At 42.6% G+C, this 20,745-nt stretch overlaps 1 protein-coding gene across 7 annotated transcripts; it reads right to left on the minus strand.

The window, feature by feature from the left end:
* Positions 1 to 1,193: 1,193 nt before the first annotated feature.
* On the minus strand, positions 1,194 to 19,368 carry LOC112232790 (negative elongation factor B). 7 transcript variants are annotated; one of them, XM_024400010.2, is made up of 13 exons: positions 19,038 to 19,368; positions 11,571 to 11,731; positions 11,365 to 11,464; positions 10,729 to 10,959; positions 10,083 to 10,268; positions 9,837 to 9,949; positions 9,630 to 9,732; positions 9,412 to 9,507; positions 8,795 to 8,937; positions 8,088 to 8,194; positions 7,843 to 7,984; positions 7,549 to 7,657; positions 1,194 to 1,732 (listed from the first exon to the last, which is right to left on the minus strand). In XM_024400010.2, exons 1-13 carry the CDS (start codon positions 19,137 to 19,139, stop codon positions 1,568 to 1,570), a joined length of 1,758 nt encoding a protein of 585 aa, XP_024255778.1. In that variant the 5' UTR covers positions 19,140 to 19,368; the 3' UTR covers positions 1,194 to 1,567. The 7 variants fall into 7 exon arrangements, with proteins under 7 accessions (XP_024255778.1, XP_024255782.1, XP_024255783.1 ...); XM_024400014.2 differs by having other exon boundaries at positions 11,571 to 11,727; positions 19,038 to 19,364; XM_024400015.2 differs by lacking the exon at positions 19,038 to 19,368 and adding an exon at positions 18,246 to 18,640.
* Positions 19,369 to 20,745: the final 1,377 nt, after the last annotated feature.

Genomic DNA, 20,745 nt, shown 5'->3' on the forward strand with positions numbered 1-20,745 from the left:
TGGAACAGGGACTTGCTTCCATTCAGCAGGGACTTGCTTCCATTCAGTCACAAGAGCATTAGTGACGTCGGGCACTGATTGTCATGCTGGGGACTAAAATGTGACTGAAGGAACACAAAACATAGGCATACACACAGGCATACAAACACATGATAAAATACGCACTATAAACACAAGTACACATGGATTTTGTGTTGTATATATGTGGTAGTGGAGTATGGGCCTGAGGGCACACAGTGTGTTGCGAATTATGTAATGAAAGTATTGTAATGTTTTTAAAAATTGTATAACTGCCTTCATTCTGCCGGACCCCAGGAAAAGTTTCTGCTGCCTTCGCAGCAGTTTATGGGGATCCATAATAAATACAAATGCTGAAACAGGAAAGGCCTTACCCAAACTGTTGCCACAAAGCTGGAAGCACAGAATCGTCTAGAATGTCATTGTATGCTGTAGCGTTAAGATTTCCCAACACTGGAACTAAGGGATCTAGCCCGAACCAGCCCCAGACCATTATTTCTCCAAACAACTTTACAGTTGGCACTATGTATTCGTGCCGGTAGCGTTCTCCTTGCACCGGCCAAACACAGATTTTTCCATAGGACTGCAAGATCGTAAAGAGTGATTCATCACTCCAGAGAACACGATTCCACTGCTCCAGAGTCCAATGGCAGCGAGCTTTACACCACTCCAGCCAACACTTGGCATTGAGCATGGTGATCTTAGGCTTGTGTGAGTCTGCTCGGCCATGGAAACCCATTTCATGAAGCTCCCGACGAACAGCTCTTGTGCTGACGTTGCTTCCAGAGGCAGTTTGGAACTCGGTAGTGAGTGTTGCAACAGAGGGCAGACGTTTTCTTAAGCGCTTCAGCGGTCCCGTTCTGTGAACTTATGTGGCCTACCACGTCGCGGCTGAGCTGTTCTTGCTCCTAGACATTTCCACTTCCACAATAACAGCACTTACAGTTGACCAGGTCAGTTCTAACAGGGTAGAAATTTGATGAACTGACTTGTTGGAAACGTGGCATCCAATGAAGGTGCCACACAGTCACTGAGCTCTTTAGTAAGGCCATTCTACTGCCGATGTTCGTCTATGGAGATCGTAGGGGTGTCCACATACTAGTCTATATATATATATATATATATATATATCTATCTATCTATCTATCTATCTATCTATCTATTATAAACTTGAACCATTTCTAAATTAATTTATTTAAAGCTTGCGTCACCACTGACAATACAAACAGTACATACACACACACACACATTGACATTCAGTCTTTATAGATCCAGCACATAAGAAAATATACTTATAACAATAATTAAGCAAGACTACATATTTCTAAAATTAAAAAGTAATAATTCACACTGAAAAACATTGGCAACTGAGTTACATTGTTAAAGCTGGAAAACTGCTTCAAATACGACATCTTAATAAAACAAGTATTAGAAAACAAACTAAACCTTAACCATAGTACCCATAGAGGAAATTACATTTAGTCATTTTTTTTATGGTTTCATGAGCCAACCTAAATTCAACATGTAATATCAGCATCCTTTTTTCAGACTAATTGGTTTCCTTCTTTTGCTGCTCCCTACCACCTCCTCTCTCAGGCACTTTAACAGGATGGAGGTCCAGGGAGGGGGCTTCGTCTGGCTGGGGAGGACTCTTCTTTTGGACCTCCAGTTTCTCTGTCAGCTTGGTGTACAGCTCCTTTACCTGGTCACTGCTCTGTGGACACCAGACAAGCACAGAGAACAGAGAATGAAGAATATGGAAATACAGTAGTTATGCCACAGGGCCAGGAGCATTCCCATGGCCCTGACTATGGGACGTGACTATGTGACCTGAGTAGGAAAAACTATTTTATAAGCCACATGTAATATTCAGAACAGTAAAACGTAAGGTTACCTGATATAACCCCAGCTCTATGATAATATGAGTGAGGAGTCTCACAATGGGTATCGCCTGGGTGTGGAGCCAATCTCGGAAGATCCAAATATAAGTGGCTGTAATACACTTTCATCTCACTTCTAAGTACAGTTGAAGTCAGAAGTCTACGTACACCTTAGCCAAATACATTTTTTTTTTTTTAACTCAGTTTCACAATTCCTGACATTTAATCCCAGTAAAAATTCCCTGTCTTAGGTCAGTTAGGATCACCACTATTTTAAGAATATGTGTTCTTCGACTTGCAAGCATCCCCCTTTTTCCTCCAAACATAACGATGGTCATTGTGGCCAAACAGTTCTATTTTTTTTTCTCATCAGACCAGAGGACATTTCTCCAAAAAGTGAGATCATTGTCCCCATGTGCAGTTGCAAACTGCAGTCTGGCTTTTTTAAATGGTGGTTTTGGAGCAGTGGCTTCTTCCTTGCTGAGCGGCCTTTCAGGTAATGTCGATATAGGACTCGTTTTACTGTGGATATAGATACTTTTGTACCCATTTCCTCCAGCATCTTCACAAGGTGCTTTGCTGTTGTTCTGGGATGGATTTGCACTTTTCGCACCAAAGTACGTTCATCTCTAGGAGACAGAACGCGTCTCCTTCCTGAGTGGTATGACGTCTGCGTGGTTCCATGGTGTTTATAGTTGCGTACTATTGTCTGTACAAATGAACGCGGTACCTTCAGGCATTTGGAAATTGCTCCCAAGGATGAACCAGACTTGTGGAAGTCTACAATTTTTTTTGAGGTCTTGGCTGATTTCTTTTGATTTTCCCATGATGTCAAGCAAAGAGCATTGAGTTTGAAGGTAGTCCTTGAAATACATCCACAGGTACATCTCCAATTGACTCAAATGATGTCAATTAGCCTATCAGAAGCTTCTAAAGCCATGACATCATTTTCTGGAATTTTCCAAGCTGTTTAAAGGCACAGTCAACTTAGTGTATGTAAACTTCTGACCCACTGGAATTGTGATACAGTGAAATAATCCGGCTAAACAATTGTTGGAAAAATTACTTGTGCCATGCACAAAGTAGATGTCCTAACCGACTAGACAAAACTATAGTTTGTTAACAAGTAATTTGTGGAGTTGTTGAAAAACTAGTTAATGACTCCAACATAAGTTTATGTAAACTTCCGACTTAAAATGTACATGTGGTCTTCCTTACACAGAGCGTGAGGGAAACACTGAGTCACCGCACTCATAATATCATAGACCCTGGGTTGTCACCTTATGTAGGTAGGCCGTCATTGTAAGTAAGAATTTGTTCTTAACTGACTTGCCTAGTTAAATAAATAAAAATGTAGCCAACTCCAGTAGAGCTCCTAATCTCTCCGAAGCCAAGTCTACCACTTACAGGATCAACCCTCAGAAGTCCTGACAGTAAGCACTGTATGCTCTAATGAGGGCACAGTGATGTCCAGTTGGTATGGGGGGGGTCGCCCTGCATTACAGACCTCTTGAACAGAGACGCTTTTGAACAATGCCCGTGACACAGCCATATTTCTGTTGGAGTGAGCACTCAGGCCCTTCGGAGGTTGTAAACCCTTGCTGTTATATGCCAGTAAAATAGCCTCCATCATCCGATGGGATAAACACTTGCGAGAAATTGGTCCCAAGAAACAAAGAGCAGATCGCTCTTTCATAGTGCTCTTGCTCTCTCATAGTCCGGGCATTTAGATGTGCAATGGATGTACTGGACACAAGCAGTGGAGACGCTCATCCTGGAGGACAAGGCCGGTGGGTGAAAGGTCAACAGCTGTAAAGTGAGGCGATTATAAGCACAACTTACTTCAGGCACAAAAGCGGGGTAAGGATGCAAAATAACTAAACTTGGATGACCACAGGGCAAAGCTCAGGCACTAGTGGTGGACTGACAGAGTGTGCAATTCCCCCACCTGTTTTGCAGATATAATGGCTAAAAGCAGTATTAAACGAGATAAATAAAATGTCCATGCTTTCCAGCGGCATGAACAGCTGCTGTGAAATGTCCTCAAGCACGCAGAAGGGTCCCAGGATGAGACTAGTCGTTTGGGTACTGGGCACCCTTTTAAAATGACGGACAAGGTGGTACTTCTCCGCTGTACCATTGTCAAAGCCTATGTTGCAGGCCAAGTACACCTTTGCAGTGTAAAAGGCTTGTCCTTGTCCAAAAGGTCCTGCAGGGGGCAGAGTAACTCTGGAATTGAGCAAAGAAATGGAAGGATCTGTTTCTGATCACACCGTCTATCAAACACGCCGCACTTCTTGTTGTGTAGTGCGAGTGTTGACGGGGCTGTAATGCTCTGAAGTCTCCACGACTTTCAGCGGCAGGCCTGTTGCATTAAGATTCATCCTCTCATGGACTAAAGAGCCCCAATGTTCGGATTGCGACGGAAAATCATTCTGTTCACTTGGGTCAGCAGATTGCGTACCGGTAGTTGCCAGGGCTGGTCGAACAGGAGTGACAGATCTGCTAACCATAGCCGTCCTGGCCAGAAAAGGGCTATCAGGATGAGAGACCACTGCTGTTCTGACTCTGGAGAGAATCAGACAGCGGGGGGAAATGCGTAAAGCTGTACTCTTGGCCATGGGTGTGCCAGCGCGTCTACCCCTAGTAGCGCATCATTGCTTGTCATTGAAAAGAACAGCAGGTAGTGTGCGTTTTTGTGTGATGCGATCTACAGACGCCTGTCCTAATTTCTATTCTGGCCAATATGTGGGGATGGATTCCCTCTGGACAACAAGTCCGCTCCTTTGTTCATTGGGCATGGGTCGCGCCTGGGGCATGGGTCGTGCCTGGGGCGTAACAAATGGCGATATGCGCTGCTCCACAACAGGAGTTTGTGTGGGAGGTGCAGGGATTGGGTGCCACCCTGGAGGTTGATGTATGCCACTGTAGTTCTATTGTCCTTTCTGATTAGGACTCCGGAATTGTCCGGAGAAAAGGCAGAAAGTGCTTTAGGGCCAGAAGTAGAGGTCGACCGATTATGATCTTTCAACGCCGATACTGATTAAATCGGCCGATTTATATATATATATATATATATTTGTAGTAATGACAACAATACTGAATGAACAATGAACACTTATTTGAACTTAATATAATACAAATAAAATCTATTTAGTCTCAAATAAATAATGAAACAAGTTCAATTTGTTTTAAATAATGAAAAACAGTGTTGGAGAAAACTATCATTTAAAAATGTATATATATTTTTTATTTCAGTTAAATACGTAACCGTTCAGGTGGCAACCCTAAGTCTAAATATTGCTGTTACATTGCACAACCTTCAATGTTGTCATAATTATGTAAAATTCTGGCAAATTAGTTCACAAAGAGCCAGGCCGCCCAAACTGTTGCATATACCCTAACTCTGCTTGTACTGAACACAAAAGAAGTAACACAATTTCCCTAGTTAATATTGCCTCCAAACATGAATTTCGTTTAAGTAAACATGCAGGTTTAAAAAAAAAAAACTTCTGTGTATTTGTTTTAAGAAAGGCATTGATGTTTATGGTTAGGTACATTTGTGCAATGATTGTGCTTTTTTCACGAATGCGCTTTTGTTAAACCATCCCCCGTTTGGTGAAGTTGAAGTAGGCTGTGATTTGATGATAAATTAACATGCACTGAATTGATTATATGCAAAGCATGACAAGCTTGTTAACCTAGTAATATCATCAACCATGTGTAGTTAACTCGTGATTATGTGAAGATTGATTGTTTTTTTAATAAGATATGTTTAATGCTAGCTAGCAACTTACCATGGCTCCTTGCAGCCACAAGGTCCTTTTCCACGCTGGGAGGAAATAGGCATCCTGCAAATCAACTGTAATGAACCAATAGCCTTGACGAATGAAGAGACCACACGTTTCGCCTAACATTATAGAACGTGGACTTTCTCAGATAGCTGATGAGGATCCGTAGGTCCAATATATATATTCTTTTTAACCTTTATTTTACTAGGCAAGTCAGTTAAGAACCAATTCTTATTTTCAATGACGGCCTAGGAACAGTGGGTTAACTGCCTGTTCAGGGGCAGAACGATAGATTTGTACCTTGTCAGCTCGGGGATTCGAACTTGCAACCTTTCGGTTACTAGTCCAACGCTCTAACCACTAGGCTACCCTGCCGCCCGGGGTGCTGCCCTACCCTTCTTGGGAACCAGGAAGTAACAAGAGTTGAAACTGCTTTGGGCTTCTGCTGCTGCTACTACTCTGATCTTCCTTTTGCTCAACAGAGTGGAGATCTCCTGCTCTAGTATTTGAGTCGCCAGTCACTACAGAAACCAACATTCTGTTCTAAGTTTGTCGGTTCTCTGGTGAACTGAAGTCGGAAGCCTCTCGTAGCCATGGATAGAACCCAGGGATGGAAGTGTAGCAAGTGGGTCACTGCCGTAGCACCCTGTGGTCCTCTTTTGGTTATATGTTCTGTGCTCCTGGCGAAATGCTTTGGTGCAACAGTGGTATTTTTATTTGAAAAGGCAATAAAATGCACACGAACGGGGACAGTGCTTTGTGGCAACTGAAATCTTGTCTTCTGGCCTCTGACTCAACCAACAAGGGTGTTGAGGTGAACACTACGGTATGGAGGACACTCCGGGGGAGAGTGGTCTGCTCCATCTTTTCTGTGCTTTGATATAAAAACGACCGGCCGCTGCACTGGGAACACGCTCTGGTGGAGCAGAGTGCCCCTCCTGCAGTCTTCAGCCCGGGAGGGGGAAGGGCCGAACATCGTGTGAACCATGCACTGCTCCCCTCTGCTGCTGGGGAGGGACCCCTAGGACCGTCTTCCCCCCCTTTCCTCCAGGGGAATCGTTGGGGCGGGACCTTGAAACATCTACAGCGAATGACCGCTCGGTCTCCTGTAGCTCTCCTTGACAGGCCATCAGTGAGCGGTAACGTACAGTGCCCTAACAGAGCATGCTGCGGACACATACGCCATCTGGAGGATGCTAAGCGGGCGAAGGCCAGCTGTGAGCCTCAAACCTGAGTAGATTTTGTTGTGAGCTCAATCCTCTCGACGAGAAGCTACTGTCCTATGCTTGGCGGCGGAGTCCTTCATTTTTTCCTGCTAACCTGTTCACAGGTGACAGAGGTCCAAGTTGATCGTTAGGAGAGTCATAGAGGATCTACATCAATTCCGTGGGGAAGACGAAAGAAGTGAGATTAGAGCGCATTACGGCCACTTATATGGGAAGTGGAGTGTCTACAACAATCATGTTGTGTGATTGGATCTTCCTAGACTGGCTCCGCCCACAAACACCCACCACCTAGTGTGAGCGACAGACACATTTTTTTTTTTTTACATAACCCCAATCATTGATCTTATGATTACACCATTAGTTATTTAGGTGTTTCAATTAAAGATGAAAGGTTTTATATAATTTATGCCAGTAATTTTGAAAGCAGTTCTCATGAGCCAAAACAGATCTCTGAAAATTGTGCACAATTGTTTACATCATCATTCATTTAGTATGATATCGTGCAAATAAAACATGTAATAATCCTGCAATCCCGAATTGCAATTTATACAATGTGTTACGAATTTGTAAGTGCTCAAGATCCTGTTCAATCTCCTTTGGAACCTATTTCATGCAATATGGCAGTTTGCCCACCTGTTTTGAGGGTTCCAGGGTTTTCACTAAGGTCTCCACACAAGATGGCAGCACTTTCTGGTGAAGGTGAAGCAACAGGCGTAGGTTGTGTCTGTGGACATTGTCTTTACTGGAATACACATAAAAATATGTCAGGGTGTAATGTGAGATAAAGGTCAAATATATGACCATTAGTACAGGAAGTACAGTACTCTACCTCAATTTCACACATTTCATAAATGTTTAGTAACATTTCCATTCATTTCAAATGCAATACTTGCAGTAATCTCCTGTATGTCCCAGGAAAAGACAGACCTGGAGAAAGAGTTGAGGAGGAAGCCATCAAACACAGCAGAGCAGAACTCTTCATTCCCAAACTCATCAGAGAGCAAGGTGAGGTGTGCTGTCAGGAGGTGCAGGAAGATGTCCCCAGAGGCCATGTCGTTGTAGGTCTCCACTGCAGTTACATGATAGAGACAAAACAATGGTGAGAGCCAGGTTAACAACAATTTACTAACAGTATTTATATTAACCTGTGGCAAAACAAGTGCAGAACCTACCCAATGCAGGAAGTAACCTTTGTAAGGCATTCTTGTTCCTCTGCTTGGCAATGTGGAGTGCGTAGTACAGACCCATCTCACAAGCCACCCTGTTCTCCTGCAGGTACCTAGGGCAGGGGAGAACTTACTTTAATCAAAGAGGGTCCTCATTCAGACCTCTGTTCAAATACATGTGTATTTAAACATGTTATTTAAATACTTATTTTCTGTGTATTTGAGTATTTTCAAATGATCTATTTAATTATTTTTGAAAATACTTAGCCTACTATTTGAAAGTATTTTAAATACTTATTTCAAATACTATTTTTAAATACCTGAGTTAAATGCATGGGAGTTTATTTGAGTCAGTGTATTTGATTATTTTCCAAAACTTTCAAAGAGCATTTCCAAATAGATTCCAATATTCAACTACTTGTCTTTACTTAGTTCCAAATATCTTTGAAAGTAATGTAAATGCCCTACATAGTATTTGAACCTAGGTCTGTCCTCATTAAACATATAGCAGGTTCATGTACACTGTAAATAACACTGATCATTTCAATGTATATTTTAGAATATCAATACTACTTGTTTTACATTCTACATTTTTTACATGATAATGTTCTTAATGTCAACACACATATACAAAATTGAATTACAGGCATGCCACACCTACCAAAGTAACAGTATGTCCCTTCCCCAGTGTGACATCCCATCCCAGTAATTACTTGTTGAAGTTATCAGGCAGGGCTGTGGGGTAGGAGAGGGAGGTCTTCTCCTCACTAGGGAGTTTCTGCTCTACAGTGAAGGTATAGTCGTCCACAAGTACTGACAACATGGCTGGGAGAAAACGGGTCACAACTTCCAGTTCCTGAGAGGGAAAGAATCAAATATGATGAGTCTCTGCCCTGGCTGGTTACGTCACATCTCCGCCATCTAGCTGTAGTTCATTGTATTATTTTATATATATATTTTTTACCCCTTTTTCTCCCCAATTTTGTGGTATCCAATTGGTAGTTAGTTGTCTCATCGCTGCAACTCCCGTACGGACACGGGAGAGGCGAATGTCGAGAGCCGTGCGTCCTCCGAAACACAACCCAACCAAGCCGCACTGCTTCTTGACACAATGCTCGAATCTCTAGTGGCACAGCTAGCACTGCCTTAGACCACTGCGCCACTCGGGAGGACCTAGCTGTAGTTCATTGTAAAGAGGTTGTTTTCCTACTCTGCACAACAAACTATTGTTGCTGTGCAGCTCATAAGTAATGTAATACAGACAGGTAAACTCACTGAACAAAAATAAGTGATTATAAAATAATACTAATAGAAAGAAATGACTGCATACCAATCGAGGCTCTTTAAAGACCTGGCTGTCAATCATATCCCAAGCACCTTGTCCAAGAGACAGCATTCTGAGTAACAGCATCAGGTCTGGACTGTCCTGTTCATTCACACAGAAACATCTCTTCAGTAGTGGCAATAGGTCTCCACATAGCATTGACAGATTGTGGAAATGGACAAAAAAACGTATAAGGCCACGAATGACAACATTGAATGTCTTACTCTGGGTAGAGCATCCTGGCTTAGCAATTCTTGCAGGTTTCGGACCGTACTCAAAACCAGGGTGTTACTGGAAAATGGGTCACACAGTATCATGGACAGGTCCCTGGAAAGCAAGACCATTAACATTTTTGTCACATCTTTTTATTAATCCTAAAATGGTGCAATAAGACATGTTCAATCACATTTCCCCCATTCTTCTTCTCTCACCCAAGTACTTCCTCCTGTCCTTTCTTCACTCCATCCAGAAAACCTTGCAACTCCCGGGCTCGCTTGGCATCCACAAACTTCTCACGGATACAGGCATCTAAGCACCAGGTGAACTGCCAAGATATAGACGTACAGCGCTCTGCACAAGCATCCAGAACATTCGCCAACGTATTTGCATATATTTGAAATCAATACTACTCCTGTTTGCTTACAGAAGACATGTTGTACACATGAGTTAGGCCATACCTTGTGGCAGGAGTCTACTGAGCAGATCTCACTGATGTCCAGGTCATGGAGGGACATGAGCAGCTCTGCACGCAGGGTGCAGTAGTGGACATTACGAGTACGCAGGAAAAGTGTTCGCAGAAACTGGAGCACCATGTCATATAGTTTCACATTCTTCCCAATCATCTGGGTCAGTTTCAAGACTACCTAACACAGAAAAAGGGATAGTCTCAAGCACACCCAACTCTCTCTTGAATTTACAGACTAACAAATGGTTGACTGAGGAAAAAAACTATGGACTCTTGTTATTAGGGCCGGGATGATACTTGTTAGTTTCATGGCAAGGAAACAAAACATTAAGCACATTTAACTTCTTTAGGAAAACAATCTTAAACAAACAGTTATGCTGTCATCCAGTCAATTATTTTCCAAGCTATAGCATGCAATATTTTACATACAGCAGGTTTTTAAAGAACCAAAGATTTTGGTCTGCGTTGTGTTATCATTTTTGCCATAAAAATAATATTGTGATACTGGTATCGTCACAGCCCTACTTGTTATAATGGGTTCATGGCCCTAATCATAACAAATGCTTATTGGAATGTGAACAGAATCTATTGGGAGTGAAAAAGTAATGAAAAGGTCCAGATGTACTGGGGTGGCTCACCTCTCCTTGGCGTCTTGCTTTGGGGGAGGGGCTGAAGAAGTTGTGCAGAATAGAGAGATCGCTGCTGAAAAGTGCTGCCTCCTTTGCCACGATATAGTGCTTGAGCAAGGGCGAGACCTCATCTCCGAAGAGAGCCTGGTTTTCCTGCCAGATCTGCCTCTTCACCTCAACAGCACAGACCTTATACAGTTCCTTATCAGCCATCACAAGCTTCAGCTTTTTCTCTGGTACCTGTTCATAGGAAAAGAAACACTCAATCAGAACATTTCAAACACTGAGCTGTGGTAGAGATCAAGGTGCTTTGGAGAAAGAATCATGGAAAACAAGTCACTTCTTATGGCTAATGTGATTTGCAAAGAACTATCAATTGAAAAAGAAGTGCATTCACTTAAAGCTAGAATCATTAAAATTGGTGAAACTGCCACATCCGTTTGGGATATTAAAACAAAGAAGTTACATCTCGGACATCATTGCACAGGAGATTGAACAGTGGAGTACGTACCTGTTTTTACCATGCTGCCGGAGGATCCTCTCCTCTATTCCAACAACAAAACCATAACAAAGGAGCTGGGGCGAACAGTGGAGCTGTTTCCCCTAATGCAGATTGGATTTGAAGGTGGGAAGACCGAGACTTGCCTTTGGAAGATGCTTCAGCACCTGCATGACCACTGGCTGAATGGAAGGCATCTTCACCAGCGGAAAGCTCTTCTCCAGCAGCTCTTTAAGTTTACCATAACTGTAGAGGGAGCAGGAATACCCAGAAACTCAATGCCTAAAATACATGTACAATGGTTGATGACTTCTCTATGAAGACCTGCTGTTTACTAGCATAGATGTCGCACCGGTCCTCATCCTTGCCCTCCGCGATAGTGGCGACTCGCTCCATCAACTTGTCACAAAGCTCGTCAAAGACAGACTGGTGAAACTCCAACCGAGGAGTTCCGTGAAGGTCCAGGAAGGGAAGAGCTGACTGAAGAGTTGGTAACAAAATGCCATTTTCTGTCTGCAAAACAACACAGCCCAGACAGACCAAAAACAGACTGATGAAGGTGAGATAATAATCAATGCACTGACATGGTGGTGTTACATATTTGATAATCATTGCAGGGATAATTGTGTAATCTAACATTACTCATGGAGCCTGCTTACCAGGGTTGAGAGGGTTACTTTCTAAATGTAATCTGTTAGTTACTATTCACCTGTCTAGAAATGTAATAAGTAACCGAATTTTTGGATTACCCAAACTCCATACCAATCTAATTACTTTCAGATTACCTTTCCCTTAAGAGCCTTTAGAAAAAGACCAAAGGATCCATGAGTCTAAATAGTGGTCTCGGACTGGTGGATCAGACTTGCTCAAGTGGAACGAACTTAAAAAACGTGTGCCTTTTTTTCATGCTGAATTGAAAAACATTCAGGAAAACAGAAAAGGTATTTTCTTCACAAACATCCTTCCTGGATTTAAAAGTAATACAAGAAGTAATGATTACAATAATTTAGCTGGTAACATAAATTATTACAGTTTAAAAAAAAAGTGTAATCATTACATGTACTTGATGGTGAGACTGAAGCAAGCCATTTGCTTTAGTTTCAAAATGTCAAGAGAGGAGCTGGTTTTTAGATAGTGTATGTTCCTTCTGAATACATTTCCATTTGTTGGCAATGTCAATTCTTGCACATTTGTTCTAAATACTTTTATGTTCACTAGCTGGACAGCCAAATGCTGCCGACTACTAAACTGTAAACCAATCAAAACTTGTTCACTATCCAGATACCATCTCTGCTGATCACATCTGCCAATCACATTCTCTGTATCTAAGGTACTAAACACAGCTGGTAACAGCTCGAGAGAGTCTTTATTTAATTGTAATCTAACTATTTAGCTGTAAAATGACTCCCAACTTAAAATGCATTAGCCTTAGTAATGTAGCTAGCTTGTTAGTTAGCTAGCTAGGTACAACAAGTAGATCAGTTGCTAGTTAGCAGGAGCAGATAGCTAGTGATTTTAAAGCTGTGTTTTAGCTATCAATTTAATCCAAGTAATAATTTCAGACAAAAAAAACAAATCTATATGTTAAGTAGTGTAAAGGGAATACAGTCATCAAGGCAGGACCCACTAATTTCATTCATACTTACAAATAAGAAATGCCACATTATCCCTGTCGATAGCTAGAGTAAGATTCTTGGAGAGCAACCTGACTCAGACTGCTAGGATGTTCATTTTCTAGCTCACAAACTACATTCCTTTGTCGTGATCATTTATTTTACTCATGTGGCCTGAGCACACAAATTATCCTAGATAGAAGGGAGAATACTGAAGCATGTGTTGATGACAGTTCTACAGTCTCCATCAAAGGCCCGGGCTTTTGGCATAGATGGTAAAGCTCTCATTTCTGGACTGTAACATTGTAAGATTGTGCCCGCACAACACGTGACATATACAGCGCATTTGGAAAGTATTCAGATCCCTTGACTTTTTCCATATTTTGTTGCGTTACAGCCTTATTCTAAAATGGATTAAATTGTATTTGTTCCTCATCAATCTACACACAATACCCCATAATGACAAAGCAAAAACATAAGTATTAAGTCCCTTTACTCAGTACTTTGTTGAAGCACCATTGACATCGATTACAACCTTGAGTCTTCTTGGGTATGACGCTACAAGCTTGGCACACCTGTATTTGGGTAGTTTCTCACATTCTTCTCTGCAGATCCTCTAAAGCTCTGCCAGGTTGGATGGGGAGCGTTGCTGCACAGCTATTTTCAGGTCTCCCAGAAATGTAAGCTCAGGTTCAAGTCCAGGCTCTCGTTGGGCTACTCAAGGACATTCAGAGACTTGACCCGAAGCCACTACGGCATGGTCTTGGCTGTATGCGTAGGATCGTTGTCCTGTTGGAAGGTGAACCTTCACCTCAGTTTGAGGTCCTGAGCGCTCTGGAGCAGGTTTTCATCAAGGATCTCTATGCTTTGCACAGTTCATCTTTGCTTTGATCCTGACCAGTCTCCCAGTCCCTGCCGCTGAAAGACATCCTCACAGCATGATGCTGCCACCACCATAGGGATGGTGCCAGGTTTCCTCCAGACGCTTGGCATTCAGGGCAAAGAGTTCCATCATGGCATCTTGTTTCTCATGGTCAGAGTATTTAGGTGTCTTTTGACAAACTCCAAGCAGGATGTCATGTGCCTTTTACTGTGGAGTGGCCACTCTACCATGCTGCAGAGATGGTTGTCCTTCTGGAAGGTTCTCCAATCTCCACAGAGGAACTCTGGAGCTCTGTCAGAGTGACCATCGGTTTCTTGGTCACCTCCCTGACCAAGGCCCGTCTTCCCCGATTGCTCAGTTTGGCCGGGTGTCCATGTCTAGCAAGAGTCTTGGCGGTTCTAAACTTCTTCCATTTAATAATGACAGAGGCCACTGTGTTCTTGGGGACCTTCAAAGCTGCAGAAATGTTTTGGTACCCTTCCCCAGATCTGTGCTTTGACACAATCCTGTCTCGGAACTCAGACAACTACAGACAATTCCTTCGACCTCATGGCTTGGTTTTTGCTCTGACATGTACTGTCAACTGTGGGACCTTATATAGATAGGTGTGTGCCTTTCCAAATCATGTCCAATCAATTTAATTTACCACAGGTGGACTCCAATTAAGTTGTAGAAACATCAAGGATGATCAACGGAAACAGGGTGCACCTGAGCTCATTCGACTCTCATAGCAAATGGTCTAAACATTTCAAAAAGCCTGGTTTTGCTTTGTCATTATAGGGTAGTGTGTATAGATTGCTGAGGATTTTATTTTAAATCCATTTTACAATAAGGCTGTAAAGAATATGGAAAAAGTCAAGGGGTCTGAGTAGTTTCCAAAGTATGGTTGGTTACACTATATTTAGATAATTCAAATACTGCCTGAGACACCTTTGCTATTTGTCTCTGTACTCAATAAATGGTGAAACACTATTTGGGATTGTGTTCGAATGCATATGCATGAAATGGAAACATGCCTCACACCCAGTCATAGTTACTAGAATAATAAATAATTGTTAACAACCTTATAAAAGTTTATGGTGCCAAAGTTACTAACCACCTAAATATACTCACATTCACTGAACATTTAGTATTTGCAACTCAAACAATTTCCCAAATGCTTTTTCTATAATCCTACCGACCCGTTATCATTCTCCATATCTTACATTCCAATGCATCCAACATTATGCATACCCACTATGGGATTGGGCAGCTGCTATTTGACAACTGATCTAGTTTAGAAATCAAACTCTGATTATATTATTGCAAGGCACATTGTACAGCTGTTTTTAGAGAGGATTGTATTTCAAGGTATGCCATGTGTGTAGGCTATGCCATATGTATTGATTAATATGCATATGCAGCTGTCATTTTTAAACCTTCATTCTAGCATACATGACACACATCTTTCCCTCGACATGCTTTTATTTGGGTTTCTATGCAAATTATATGATTGAATGTTTCTTTAAGCCTGCAGCTAAACTCAGCAAAAAAATAAGCGTCCGCAATGTCAACTGCGTTTATTTTCAGCAAACTTAACATGTAAATATTTGTATGAACATAACAAGATTCAACAACAGACATAAACTGAACAAGTTCCACAGACATGTGACTAACAGAAATGGAATAATGTGTCCCTGAACAAAGGGGGGGATCAAAATCAAAAGTAACATTCAGTATCTGGTGTGGCCACCAGCTGCATTAAGCACTGCAGTGCATCTCATCCTCATGGACTGCACCAGATTTGCCAGTTCTTGCTGTGAGATGTTACCACACTCTTCCACCAATGCACCTGCAAGTTCCCAGACATTTCGGGGGGGGGGGAAATGGAGCTAGCCCTCACCCTCCAATCCAACAGGTCCCAGACGTGCTCAATGGGATTTAGATTTGGGCTCTTCGCTGGCCATGGCAGAACACGGACATTCCTGTCTTGCAGGAAATCACGCACAGAACGAGCAGTATGGCTGGTGGCATTGTCATGCTGGAGGGTCATGTCAGGATGAGCCTGCAGGAAGGGTACCACATGAGGGAGGAGGATGTCTTCCCTGTAACGCACAGCGTTGAGATTGCAGGCAATGACAACAAACTCAGTCTGATGATGCTGTGACATACCGCTCCAGACCAAGGCAGACCTTCCACCTCCAAAATCGATCCCGCTCCAGAGTACAGGCCTCGGTGTAACGCTCATTCATTCGACAATAAACACGAATCCGACAATCACCCCTGGTGAGACAAAAGCACTTTTTGCCAGTCCTGTCTGGTCCAGCGACGGTGGGTTTGTGCACATAGGCAACATCATTGCCGGTGATGTCTGGTGAGGACCTGCCATACAACAGGCCTACAAGCCCTCAGTCCAGCCTCTCTCAGCCTATTGTGGACAGTCTGAGCACTGATGGAGGGATTGTGCGTTCCTGGTGTAACTCGGGCAGTTGTTGTTGCCATCCTGTACCTGTCCCGCAGGTGTGATGTTCGGATGTACCAATCCTGTGCAGGTGTTGTTACACGTGGTCTGCCACTGCGAGGCCTATCAGCTGTCCATCCTGTAGCGCTGTCTTAGGTGTCTCACAGTAGGCATCTCAATGGCCACATCTGCAGTCCTCATGCCTCCTTGCAGCATGCCTAAGGCACATTCACGCAGATGAGCAGGGACCCTGGGCATCTTTCTTTTCATCAGTAGAAAGGCCTATTTAGTGTCCTACGTTTTCATAACTGTGACCTTAATTGCCTACCGTCTAAGCTGTTAGTGTCTTAACGTACATTCCACAGGTGCATGTTCATTAATTGTTTATGGTTCATTGAACAAGCATGGGAAACAGTATTTAAACCCTTTACAATGAAGATCTGTGAAGTTATTTGGATTTTTACGAATTATCTTTGAAAGACAGGGTCCTGAAAAAGGGACATTTACTTTTTTTGCTGAGTTTAGTTACATGAAATGAGACAATCGTGCCAAAACATTGAAATTAAATTCACTGACAGAGATAGCTAATGAAACACTAGCTTCCTGAGCAGGTACATTGACAATATTAGCTGGCTAGGCAACTGTAACATTGGCTTGCTTTCAATAAATTGGCTAAATGGTCACCGGAGTTACCTCTTCATATGATCAAGACCTATATGTTGTATCAAACAAAACAAAATCTTTGGAAATAACAGAAAACATAGCATCATTAACGCGCCTGACATATCTTCTTTAGTAGGACCATTATTGTTCTAGTGAAGGAGGGGCAATACTTTTTGATGACATTATGAATAATTAATCAAAACAGGCCTGGCTTTTGCACACACAGAGACAGAACCGGCATGCATACATGACACACAGCATAAAATAATGCACTGTTTACCAACTTATGGTAGCCAACACACTATAACCAATAGTGACAACAACATTGTCACATCAAAGGTGACAGGCTTATGGTGCTGAAAGGACAGCAACCGTAATACCTTTGCACTCCATGGCTCTGAAGGAGACAATTTTGGTCAAACACAGACACTACTGATAGACAGGAGACAGCAGTCACACACAGAATCAAATGTTAAAGAATAGGCAGCCCATTCACTCCATTAGGCCCCATGAAATCATACCAATACGAAAGCACAACCATTTCATGTGCAAAATGAAATTAACAAACCAGCTATTCCTTCCCATTGCAAATATATTTTATAGCTTTCACCACACTAACCAGTGATTTAAAGTGTAAATGTAACAACGTTTCTCAGTCATTCTTTTCAAAGAGATAGCGAACAGCAAGTGAGCTGCAACCAAAAACAGTGCCACGAACCAGATGATGATCATTTGTAAACAAAGTTTGAAAGTCAATCTTGAAAAGGGTGATGCTAACAAACATCTACCCTTAAAGTTGATAACAGCTGCTGCAGCCTCAATTTTCACACTACTTCCAACACCTGCTAGCTAACATTACTAGCGTTAACATGGAAAAACTACTGCTTGCAACACTGATTATTTTCTCTTGCACTCCAAACCCCAGGTGCCTTATTTAGATTATAAACGGTTCACCAACATAATTAGAGCAGTACAAATGAAAGTTGTGTCCTACCCGTGGTATACGGTCTGATATACCACAGATTTCAGCCAATCACAACATCCGCATTGAGCTAAAGGGTCGAGCAGCCGCTTTCCGCGATTAACGCGGAAGCTTCTAAGAAACCCCGCTATGCCCTCCGACGAACCATCAAACAGGGAAAGCATCAATACAGGACTAAGATCGAATCGTACTACACCGGCTCCAATGCTCGTCGGATTCCATTGCAAAACGTTGTTATGGACTCTCCTGAGGTGCATTATTTGAACCAATTCTGTTGCTAAACGTTTTGCAACAGGAACAGTTTACTCCAAATGCTCTTCAACATCAAATAAAAGCTGTTGTGTTCTTAAACGGAAGTAGTGGTTCTTTTGTATGTATTCCACGTGTTGCCATTCCAATCTGAGTAATCTGCGAAGTGTTCGGCACAAATTGCACATCTCAATTACCGATTCTTCCCTGCTCTAAAGTGGAGAAGTCTGCAGGTTTCTTTCTTCCAGACGCTGTTGCAAAACGTGTCTTATACAGAAGCAAATGGAACGGGGAGGGACCTAACTGAATTTGTCCAATTGAAACTCCGTTTGGCTGTTAAATTGTAAACGGTTTCCGTAATGAATACACCCCGGAACCCAACAGCGTTAGGATTAAACGCTTCTGTTAAAAGACGAAACAGAATCGGTGTAATGAATACACCACTGGTTTTCGTTGCAAAACGTTTTCCGTTTGAAATACACGACTTTAGAGCACTTTGACATCATACAGGGGTTGGCCGTCATTGTAAATAAGAATTTGTTCTTAACCGACTTGCCTAGTTTTTTTTCCTAGTTAAATAAAGGCTCGGGTCCACGCGCATGCGCACTCATATTTTGGAGAAATTTGAAGGCGCGAATAGAAATAATTATAAATAACTCCAGCAGCGTGTTTACTTTGGAAATTAAGTTACCTACGTTTACTGAAGCCATTCCCAAACAAAATTCCCCCAGTGGGGTGATTTAATTCAGGGCGACCGTGGAAGCGCTGCCGAACGATGCCCTGTGTCATTGCTAGCTAACATTAACTAACTAGCTAACGTTATTTGAATGACCTACGTTGACTAACCACTAACTTAACTGATATTTATAGTAACCAATGAGCACAATACATAGTTTGAACCACATTACTGTCGATACGCTAGTATCAACATGCTTTTAGTCCTGTTTTATCTAGCTGTTAGCTTGCTAGCTAACTTCAGGTTAGCTTACTTGAAACTGGTCAATGGCTTTCAGAGGCTCTGTGCAGTTGGTCAGTGTTTCTTTTAGATCCTCGCCATTAGATATCCCAAGCTCAGGCAGGCCCGCAAACATTTTGTGTGTACAATAGAACTAGCTATATTAATCAAATAAACACAGGGCTAATAATACAATACGTTCATGAATGAAAGACTACAAGTTCTTCTTGGCAAACCAAAGATTATGAATAAATAAAGATAGTTCAACTGTGGCAGTTTACCACCCGAAAAAGCCCGTTCCGGTCTACATAACTGAGTGTGTATCCCATAGAAGCTGGGTCTGATCTACTTAGGGTGCATTCGTAAATTGTCTCCAGTGTGTCAGAGTGCGCCGCTCTGGGGTCGTTTGTAAATTCGGATCGCTGTTAAATGATCAGTTTAGAGCGCACTGGAAGCTCTGACGGAGGAGAAGGGTTGATCCGAGAGTTCTGACCTCACAACGGCAATCAAACACCCAAGCTCACTGGCTAAAGTTGGCAAGCTTGCTAGCTACTTCCAGACAAACAAGGGAACACCTCACTGACCATGTTACTCGCCCAAGCAGAGTTGGCTTGGCTGTTTTCATGTTATATATCAAATGTTATTTATCACATGCGCCGAATACAACAGTGAAATGCTTACTTATACAAGCCCTTAACCAACAATGCATTTTAAGAAAATGCACCAAAAAAGTAAGAGATAAGAATAACTAATTAAAGAGCAGCAGTTAATAACAATAGCGGCGCTATATACAATGGGTAGTGGTGTCGAGGTAATATGAAAATGTAGGTGGAGTTATTAAAGTGACTATGCATAGAAAATGAAAGTAGCGGAAGCATAGAAGGAAGGGGGGGGGCAATACAAATAGTCAGGGTAGCCATTTGATTAGCTGTTCTGGAGTATAATGGCTTGGGGATAGATGCTGTTTAGGAGCCTTTTTGACCTAGACTTGGTTCTCTGGTACTGCTTGCCGTGCGGTAGCAGAGAGAACAGTCTATGACTAGGGTGGCTGGAGTCTGACCATTTTTAGGGCCTTTCCTCTGACACCGCCTGCTATAGAGGTCCTGGTTGGCAGGAAGGTTGGCCCGTTGATGTACTGGGCCGTACGCACTACCCTCTGTAGTGCCTTGGGGTCTTAGGCCATCACATTTCCATACCTTGCATTTATGTATCTCGTCATTATGCTCTCGATGGTGCAGCTGTGAAACCTTTTGAGGATCTGAGGACCCATATGCCAAATCTTTTCACCGACAACGATTAGACAGCCTATAGGGAGGAGGTCAGAGACCTGGCCATGTGGTGCAAGAATAACAACCTCTCCCTCAACGTGATCAAGACAAAGGAGATGATTGTGGACTACAGGAAAAGGAGGACCGAGCACCCACCCATTCTCATCGACGGGGCTGTAGTGGAGCAGGTTGAGAGCTTCAAGTTCCTTGGCGTCCACATCACCAACAAATTAACATGGTCCAAGCACACCAAGACAGTAGTGAAGAGGGCACGACCAAACCTATTCCTATTCGAATCGTTGTCGGTGATCAGGCCTACCATTGTTGGGTCATCGCCAAACTTAATGATGGTGTTGGAGTCCTGCCTGGCCGTGCAGGCATGAGTGAACAGGGAGTACAGAAGGGGACTGAGCACACAACCCTGAGGGTCCCCCGTGTTGAGGATCAGCGTGGCGGATGTGTTGTTACCTACCC

The sequence above is a fragment of the Oncorhynchus tshawytscha genome, linkage group LG04, assembly GCF_018296145.1.
Source record: "Oncorhynchus tshawytscha isolate Ot180627B linkage group LG04, Otsh_v2.0, whole genome shotgun sequence".
Classification (NCBI taxonomy): domain Eukaryota; kingdom Metazoa; phylum Chordata; class Actinopteri; order Salmoniformes; family Salmonidae; genus Oncorhynchus; species Oncorhynchus tshawytscha.

Bases quoted from the DNA above. Each gene is read 5' to 3' on its own strand.
- LOC112232790 (XM_024400009.2), bottom strand. From the start codon at position 11,857: ATGTTAGATTACACAATTATCCCTGCAATGATTATCAAATATGTAACA. The intron at 11,465-11,570 runs GTGCGACATCTA...CTCCCTCTACAG, and splicing joins GAGGGCAAGGATGAGGACCG to TTATGGTAAACTTAAAGAGC. The intron at 10,269-10,728 runs GTGAGCCACCCC...TTTCTGTGTTAG, and splicing joins AAGCAAGACGCCAAGGAGAG to GTAGTCTTGAAACTGACCCA.